Source organism: Littorina saxatilis, linkage group LG14 (assembly GCF_037325665.1).
Source record: "Littorina saxatilis isolate snail1 linkage group LG14, US_GU_Lsax_2.0, whole genome shotgun sequence".
Classification (NCBI taxonomy): Eukaryota; Metazoa; Mollusca; class Gastropoda; order Littorinimorpha; family Littorinidae; genus Littorina; species Littorina saxatilis.
The window spans coordinates 13,673,293-13,683,292 of NC_090258.1; the positions used below are offsets into that span (position 1 = coordinate 13,673,293).

General features: G+C 40.9%; 1 protein-coding gene across 1 annotated transcript in view; it reads right to left on the bottom strand.

Moving 5' to 3' along the window:
- Nucleotides 1-9,020, bottom strand: part of LOC138946860 (cubilin-like) — a 24,151-nt gene extending 15,131 nt beyond the window's left edge. Inside the window, exons 1-5 of the mRNA XM_070318262.1 lie at nt 8,930-9,020; nt 8,281-8,346; nt 6,977-7,118; nt 5,423-5,592; nt 1,990-2,164 (exon numbers count right to left, since the gene is read on the bottom strand). Coding sequence (XP_070174363.1) covers nt 1,990-2,164; nt 5,423-5,592; nt 6,977-7,118; nt 8,281-8,346; nt 8,930-8,945 — 569 coding nt within the window. The 5' untranslated portion in view covers nt 8,946-9,020. The remainder of the gene's footprint in view (nt 1-1,989; nt 2,165-5,422; nt 5,593-6,976; nt 7,119-8,280; nt 8,347-8,929) is intronic.
- Nucleotides 9,021-10,000: the final 980 nt, after the last annotated feature.

The following is a 10,000-nucleotide window of genomic DNA, read 5'->3' on the forward strand; positions in this document are numbered from 1 at the left end:
AGGAATAAGATGAAAGTGTTTTTAAATTGATTTCGACAATTTAATTTTGATAATAATTTTTATATATATAATTTTTAGAGCTTGTTTTTAATCCAAATATAACATATTTATATGTTTTTGGAATCAGCAAATGATGGAGAATAAGATGAACGTAAATTTGGATCGTTTTATAAAAGAAATATTTTTTTTTTACAATTTTCAGATTTTTAATGACCAAAGTCATTAATTAATTTTTATGCCACCACGCTGAAATGCAATACCGAAGTCCGGGCTTCGTCGAACAATACTTGAACAAAATTTCAACCAATTTGGTTGAAAAATGAGGGCGTGACAGTGCCGCCTCAACTTTCACGAAAAGTCGGATATGACGTCATCAAAGACATTTATCAAAAAAATGAAAAAAACGTATGGGGATATCATACCCAGAAACTTTCATGTCAAATTTCATAAAGATCGGTCCAGTAGTTTGGTCTGAATCGCTCTACACGCACGCACACACACACACACACACACACACACACACACACACACACACACATACACACACATACACACACACATACACCACGACCCTCGTCTCGATTCCCCCCTCGATGATAAAACATTTAGTCATAACTTGACTAAATGTAAAAAAGTCGCGTAAGGCCAAATTACTACATTTAGTCAAGCTGTGGAACTCACAGAATGAAACTGAACGCACTGCATTTTTTCACAATGACCGTAGTCCGCCGCTCGTGGAAAAGGCAGTGAAATTAACGAGCCTGTTTAGCGCGGGGGTGGTTGCGCTGTGCTGCATAGCACGCTTTTCTGTACCTCTCTTCGTTTTAACTTTCTGAGCGTGTTTTTAATCCAAACATATTATATCTAATGTTTTTGGAATCAGGAACCGACAAGGAGTACGATGAAATTGTTTTTAAATCGATTTCGGAAATTTTGTTTTAATCATAATTTTCATATTTTTAATTTTCAGAGCTTGTTTGTAATCCAAATATAACATATGTATATGTTTTTGGAATCAGAAAATGACGAAGAATAAGATGAAATTACTTTTGGATCGTTTAATAAAAAATAAAAAAAATAATTACAAGTTTCCGATTTTTAATGACCAAACTCATTCATTAGTTCTTAAGCCACCAAGCTGAAATGCAATATCAAAGTCTGGCTTTCGTCGAAGATTGCTTGGCCAAAAGTTCAATCAATTCTATTGAAAAATGAGGGTGTGACAGTGCCGCCTCAACTTTTACAAAAAGCCAGATATGACGTCATCAAAGGTATTTATCGAAAAAATGAAAAAAAGATCCAGGGATATCATTCCCAGGAACTCTCATGTCAAATGTCATAAAGATCGTCCCAATAGTTTAGTCTAAATCGCTCTACACACACACACGCACAGACAGACATACAGACATACAGACAGACAGACACACAGACAGACAGACACACACACACACACACACACACACACACACACACACAGACACACACACACACACACACACACACACACACACACACACACACACACACATACACCACGACCCTCGCCTCGATTCCCCCTCCATGTTGACTAAATGTAAAAAGAGGGAGAGGGAGGAAATAAGAGAGAGAGAGAGATAGCTAGACAGAGAGAGAGAGAGAGAGAGAGAGAGAGATAGAGGGAGAGAGAGAGAGAGGGAGAGAGAGAGAGAGAGAGAGAGAGAGAGAGAGAGAGAGAGAGAGAGAGAGAGAGAGAGAGATACTGCATATGTGCTTGCGCGCGCGCGTGCAAACCTGTGTGTGTGTGTGTGTGTGTGTGCGTGTGCGTGTGTGTGTGCGTGTGTGTGTGTGTATGTGTGTGTGTGTGTGTGTGCGTGTGTGTGTGTGTGTGTGCTTGCATGTTAGTATGTGTGTGAGGTGGGGCAAGGGCGTTAACCCGAATTAAATGTGCAGCACTCAAAGCGATCGTAAAAGTTTTTGGTCTCAGCGTGCTTCTGTAATCAGGATGCTCACCCAGAGCCAAAAAGTTCCCGGCATGCAATGTGAGCGTTGATATCACGGTGAATGTAGGTTGTGTGGCGGTGATAATTTCGGCACACAGTCCCCCACACACCGTTCTCGAAGATTTCGATTCTACCCTCGTACTGTGTGCTTCCGCCCTTCAATCGTATCTTTGTCGCTGAATTTGCTGTAGAAGAGAACCGACAGTGCAACTTAATGCTGGACAGACACGAATTTAGAAAAGCGTCAACAGTACACGGCATATAATACATTATAATAAAATAAATTAATAAAGACATAAACACCCCCTCACACCCCCCCCCCCCACACACACACACACACACACACCTTCCCCTCCCACCCTCACATACACTTTGGCAAAGGATGCAAACTCGCCACCAACCACCAGTCGCTTGCTATTATTTAAAAAGACATCGTGAGAGAACTAGACTGAACTGCGAACCATCTACGCGTTAATTTACACAGTCATTCGACGGCTAAATAGACTTGAACAGACGCACGAGACAGACTACTTCTTCACTCCAGTGACAGCCATGTCAAAGGTTCTTGGTATTCAAACCACAAGCGTCTAAGACTGCAATGTGAACCAGGTGAGTTACGTGTAGGCACATTCAGGAGGCCTAATGACCTATAGACCTAATCGTTTACTGCGGAGGTTGCTGTAGGTCGATATACATGTATGCAAGAACATAATTATCTGGATGCCAATTTATGTAACGTCATCATGCCTTCCTAGGAGCCTGCTCTGTCAAGTCAATGACACTAGTGGACGATAATTTGAATAGATGAAATGATCATACAGACATCGTTTAGGCTAGGCTCATAGACTTAATGTTTTATAAATAACCATGATAATTTTTCGATTTAACGATTATCAAGCAAAGCTTGGGCATACTTCGGAGGTCCTGTTGTGACTGACAACCAGTTCCAAACGGACTAGCTTATCTCACGAAAGTGGTCTTACCACAATGGCATCGTTTCTTCGGGATACGTCACGTTAGCTTTGCAAAAGTGCATATTTTCCAAACAGGTCACCTGAAGTAGACAACCTCTTCTCTCTCTCTCTCTCTCTCTCTCTCTCTCTCTCTCTCTCTCTCTCTCTCTCTCTCTCTCTCTCTCTCTCTCTCTCTCTCTCTCTCTCTCTCTCTCTCACTCTCTCCTTTTATTAAGCAATATATCCAACCAAACAACCACTAGACAAGAACAACAACGAAGAAAAACTCACTCTCTTCTTTCTCTCTCTTCTCTCTCTCCCTCCCCTCTGTGCCTGTCTAACTCTCTCTCTCTCTCTCTCTCTCTCTCTCTCTCTCTCTCTCTCTCTCTCTCTCTCTCTCTCTCTCTCTCTCTCTCTCTCTCTCTCTCTCTCTCTCTCTCTCTCTCTCTCTCTCTCTCTCTCTCTCTCTCTCTCTCTCTCTCTCTCTCTCTCTCTCTCTCTCTCTCTCTCTCTCTCTCTCTCTCTCTCTCTCTGCAGATAAACTGTGTCTGAACGTGAACTTGACAAAGACTAAGGTCATTGTTTTTAGAAAGGGCGGACACATTGCACAGAAAGAGAAGTGGTTCTACGGAATGGATCGTCTTGAGATTGTGAACTCGTTCAAATATCTCGGTGTAACCCTTTCCACCCAACTAAGCTGGAACATTGCAGTAGAAACAAAGACAACCATGGCGAAAAAGGGAGTGATCGAAATCATTAGATTATTGAACAGACTTGGCTGCCATTCAGCAAAGGTGTTTTTCAAACTGTTTGACGCACGGGTCGCCCCAATGCTCTTGTATGGTTCAGAGCTATGGGAATATGGAAAGTATGACTCTGTGGAAAGGGTCCACCTGTTTGCGTGTAAAACGTTTCTGAAAGTGACAATTCGAACTCCAAACAACATTGTGTACGGTGAATTGGGAAGACATCCGCTGTATATTAACTCTGCAGTCAGATGTGTGAAATACTGGTTTACACTGCTGAAGCAACCTGATTCAAGATATTCCAAGATTGCATATAAAGCTTTATGTAATTTGGCATCGAAGGGCCACACAAATTGGGTCTCACATGTGCAGAGTCTTTTATGTTGTAATGGTTTTGCTGCTGTGTGGATGTACGGAATGGTTGGGAATGAGAAGTGTTTCTTACAAGAGTTTAAAAGACGATTACAAGATTGGTTTTGTCAAGAATGGTTCTCCTATTTAGAATGCAGTGAACGTTTCGACATTTATAATTGTTACAAAACATGCTTGGAAAAAGAGAAATACATTGTATTACTCGAAGATATTAAGTACAGAGTTGCTCTTACTCGTTTCCGCGCAGGAGTATCCGAAATGAACGCTCACACGTTTTGGTACGCACCAAACCAAACGACAAGAAACTGTCCTCTCTGTACAGCTGATAAAGAAGATGAACACCATGTTGTATTTTTATGTCCTTTTTATCAAGACCTTCGAGCAAAGTATTTGACAATCTCGAACTCTAAGGCGCTGCAACAACAACTTGTGTATTTCTGTGGCAGTAATGAGGATAATGTGATGAACAGCTTCAGCAGTTTGTGTTCTTCGTGTTACAGAAGAGACGAACCTTTATCAACCAGGTTCAGTGACATGTCATCAGGGTCTTAATGTATTTGTTGAATTTTATGGCTTGACTATAATTTATAACTGTGTTGTTATTTTAACCACTATTGTAAGGGGCTGTGGCATTAGACAATTAAAGATATGTTTTTGTTCTTGTTCTTGTTCTCACTCTCTCTCTCTCTCTCTCTCTCTCTCTCTCTCTCTCTCTCTCTCTCTCTCTCTCTCTCTCTTCCTCTCACTCTCTCTCACTCTCACTCTCTCACACACTCTCTCTCTCTCTCTCACTCTCTCACACTCTATCTCTCTCTCTCTCTCTCTCTCTCTCTCTCTCTCTCTCTCTCTCTCTCTCTCTCTTACCACACTTAGTATTACGCCAAAGATATGCTGTGCATTGTATATTCTGAACATATTTTTGTTGTACTATTGCTACATGTTCGATTACTACCAGCTTGTACTTATTATTACTCGCATAGTATGCATTTGATTTTATAAATAACCACATATGTATGCTCTTCATGCCTCATCTTCATCATCATCATCATCATCATCATCATCATCATCATCATCATCATCATCATCATCATCATTATCATCGTCATCATCGTCATCTTTATCATCACGTGCTGAAGTTTTCTGACCTCCTTTTCGGCTTTTGTTGGTAATCTTTTTAACCTTTTAATTTTTAATTTTTCAATGTTACCATTGTGTGTCTGTGCGTCCCAAGGACGGATTGTAAGAAAAGGCGTAGCCTTAAATCTTAATCCTTGTTAAATAAAGTTCAATTCAATTCAATTCTCTCTCTACCCTCTCCCTCTCCCTTCTCTTTTCTCATTTTCTCATAAACTTGTAGGTGGGGTTTACTCACTTGTGTTGCAGCTGACACCGAGGGTGTAGCGAGGATCACAGTTGTCTTGCCTGTCAGTCATGGAACACTGAGAAACGTTGGTGGAAGACGAGGTACACCTGATATACTGCCCAAAGATCTCGCCAGGAGCCTTCCCGTAAGAACTGGAGACGTAACTCACGGCCGCCTGACTGAGTGCAGCATTATAATGCAGAAATCAAGATATTTGTATGTCATACCAACATGTTTCGCGTGACTTTGATTAAAGCATAGTATTTTCATCTATGACATTTATTTGTAATGGCGGAGTCACACCAAGACGACACACGGCCAGCGCACTGAAAATATCGCGAAAAATTGCGATTTTGGCCAGTGCGTTGTCGTTCGCTGGGTGTGCGTCAGTATGCGTTACTCGTTCGTCGAGCGCGCTAGACCAACGCTACGCATTCGTTGTCATTCGCTGTGTGCGTTGGGATTTTTTGAGCATGCACAAAAGTGTGCTTCTACAAAACCGCGGTCACACAACGACGCACTGATCATTATTTTCCATTTTTGATTCCTTTTCAGTGCGCTGGCCGTGCGTTGTCTTGGTGTGACTCCGCCATAATGGTAGCGGATACGGCTACTTACATTTCTCGAAATTACCTTCCATCTTCGAAACTTATAAGACTGTTCAAGAATGTATTTACTGAAAGGCTCTTAAGTTGTTCGGTGGATTTGTGTTCATTGATCCACAAAATCAGAATGTGGTCACGAGAAATGTATAGTGTCTAACAACAGCATTTAACCAATATGATGTCTACATCAGAGCTCTTCACGAACACGTACACTGTAACAAACAAACGAGAAGGCAGGCTAACTGTCTTGCTAATCAGGCCGGGTACAATACACCTAGAGAATCGACGGGCGCAGTGGCGTGGTGGTAAGACGTCGGCCTCCTAATCGGAAGGTCGTGAGTTAGAATCCCGGTCGCTGCCGCCTGGTGGGTTAAAAGTGGAGATTTTTTCCGATCTCCCAGGTCAACTTGTGTGCAGACCTGCTAGGACTTAACCCCTTTCGTGTGTACACGCAAGCACAAGACCAAGTGCGCACGGAAAAGATCCTGTAATCCATGTCAGAGTTCGGTGGGTTATAGAAACACGAAAATACCCAGCATGCCTACTCAAGTGCCATTAATAGTCAGAATGTTGACCCTGGGCGTCTAATGGAAGAAGTAGAATCAATTACAATTGAACCAAAGTATCAAAACTTTCCAACAACTATGTTTTTCATGACAATAAAAGTTATCAGCATACAGTAAATAATGTTTCAAATATGATGTACATGTATGGATTTTCAGTTATTTCTGAGTTTCAAGCTTTCAAGTCTGCCATACACTTTTCAGAACTAATGGGAACAAATCCAGAGAGAGAATTGAAAAGTGTTTTTTTTATTTTAACATTGTAAATGACAGCTGCCGACTACAGCACTTTTGCAGATATTGCATGGCCCACTTTTCCCAGTGCAAAAATGGTTTAAGATCAAATGAATTGTTTTAACAAAAATGATACTGAAAGGTTTGATTGCAGCACTTACGATTGATAGCCCAGTTGTTTGCATATGGTTCCAGGCACATAGTAATTACTGAAAGTATAACAGAGACTGAGCCAAACGCCATCATGGAAGATCTCAGGGCGACCTTCGTAAGCATTTGGGCCGTCCTTTAGTCGTACATCACCTTGAACACACACACACACACACACACACACACACACACACACACACACACACACGCACGCACGCACGCACACACGCACTCACGCACGCACGCACACACACACACATACACACACACACACACACAACACACACACACACACACACACAATGTAATGATATTTGTAGTATTTATCACGCCAGATACTTCCCTTTCATTTTTAGTAAGTGATAGGAATATACTATGGCATAATTTGATATGAGAAGTGTGAAAGAAATTCTCAGTGCGTTAAGCTTTGCTTACGACATTTTCTCTTTTTTTCTACGCTTATTATTACCGAAGAGCTTTATTCTAAACGCTTTTTAAAAGTTGCACCGGAAGTAAAAATTGTGATATCTAAAGTCTTTGAAAGTTTCGATTATAGATAAACAAGTCGTCAACAAACATATGTAATTTATTATAATCAAGTGTTCGTTTGTTTCTTTCCCCCCCCCCCCCCCCCTCTTATTTCTTTGTTTTCTTAAGTAAAACAAAAAGGCTGTATGTGCAACTATTAAACAATGCGAAACGTGTTGTACCTACACACAAATATATTATTATGTAAAAAAGAAAAAAAAAACCCACCAGCCGTAGAATATGTAAATATATGTGTTCCGAATTTAAGCTTTTCTTTTCAAAATACACAGTTACAATGATCGATTTTAGTCAAGCAGTATGTAAGAAATGTTTAGTCCTTTGTACTGGAAACTTGCATTCTCCCAGTAAGGTCATATATTGTACTACGTTGCAAGCCCCTGGAGCAATTTTTGTATTAGTGCTTTTGTGAACAAGAAACACTTAACAAGTGGCTCTATCCCATCTCCCCCCCCCCCCCCCTTTCCCCTATCCCATCTCCCCCCTTTCCCTCGTCGCGATATAACCTTCGTGGTTGAAAACGACGTTAAACACCAAATAAAGAAAGTTACAATGATCACATAGCCACATATTTGTTTCTATCAGTGTTATGGGTCATTCGCAAAAGGTAATAATTATGTCTGCAAAATTAAAGAAAAACAGATTCCAAGAAAAACAGATGTCCGTTGTTTTGTGTGTGTTTTGTTTTCATTGAAAAAGTCTTCCACCAATAGCACCTCACACATACTCACAGAGTGCAAAGTACGAAATAAAAGTAAGAAATATTCACCTTCTGTTTGTCCAGAAACTGGGCAGCTGACCACGACCAAGAAAAACGCAGAAAAGAGAATCTGACCTGTAATGCCAGAACAATGCTGTTCATTAATTGACAATTTACTCATATCAAGATAGTGTGGTTATATATATAGGTAAACTGAATGCGAAATAGTGCTCTGGGCAGTGATTTGTTTTTAAAAGAATAATATCTAACACTTTTGACATATTTTTTCCAAAATGTGGGTTTTTTCTGCGGTTTTCCCCGTTCCCTCATTTTATTCTCGTTGATGAAGTGTTAACTCGGATATACCTTTATTTTGTAAGCATGCAATAGTCACTGTATTGTTTGTAGAACAAATGCACAAATATTTTATAGATTGCACTCTCTTTTTTGAGTCAGAATAACAGTTCTTAATTTTTGCAGTCAAAATACTCACATAAATAAGACACCCAGTCCTTCAAAATTGTGACGCAGTTCGAGGCCGATGTCTAATCGTAGATCATTATTTTTCACAAAACACAACGCAAAATATACGTTCGAACTGCGTATCTACACAAGGTGAAAGCGTGAAAATGTGTCACCCTGTTTTCGGGAATTCCAGTTTTCCGCGAGAGTTAGCTTTTCTTAGCTGGGTCATACTTACCATCCTGAGTATACTCACGATTCGTGGTTCCCATTGTGCAGAGGTTTCACCCAGAAGCAGCCAGGGCAGGTATGAGCAAGCTGCATTATTCCCCTCTCTTATACTGAGTTTTTGAGTCACCAAAAGTCTCCAAATTCTAGACCAAACAGCAACCCCAAACTGAAATCGGCTGTTACTTTCTGCAACGTATGCAACTATGATTGGCTGAAAAAGGAAGAAAAGAAAAAACATAAATTTAATGCCCTCATTGCAAAGTCATTAGGGGCATGTGAGACGGGAAAACCCGACTCTATATAAACAGGGAAATAAAAAATAAATTGTTAAAAAGTCATGCTGGGTGGGAGGGGGGCCGTGGGGGGGGGGGGGTAATTGCAGATAGCAGGTTGCCGCGGAATGGTGGAGAATGTATTGATCGGTTTTATATGCCAACCATCGTCCCCTTCTCCAAACGGAAAGACAAAAAGAGAACTACATGAACATATATACAACTCTAATGACCGGAGCGGGAGTATACACGCAACCACACACACAGACAAATACACACACACGCACACACACAGTCACACCCACACACACACACACACACACATACACACACACACAAACACACACACATACACACAGACACACACACATATACACACACACATACACACACACACATACACAAACACACACACAGACACGTACACACACACACACACACACACACACACACACACTCACACATACACACACACGCACACACAAATAATTAATAGCGTTCTCGCAACTCTCTTGGATGCGTAAACATGATCGAAAATACGCCATGCCATATTGACATTTTGAATAGAAAACATTTTGATTAACGCTCCTGAAAATAGCTTCAATCGAAAGTAGGTTGAGGGGACATTAAACAAGTCGCGTAAGGCGAAAATACAATATTTAGTCAAGTAGCTGTCGAACTCACAGAATGAAACTGAACGCAATGCCATTTTTCAGCAAGACCGTATACTCGTAGCATCGTCAGTCCACCGCTCATGGCAAAGGCAGTGAAATTGACAAGAAGAGCGGGGTAGTAGTTGCGCTAAGAAGGATAGCACGCTTTTC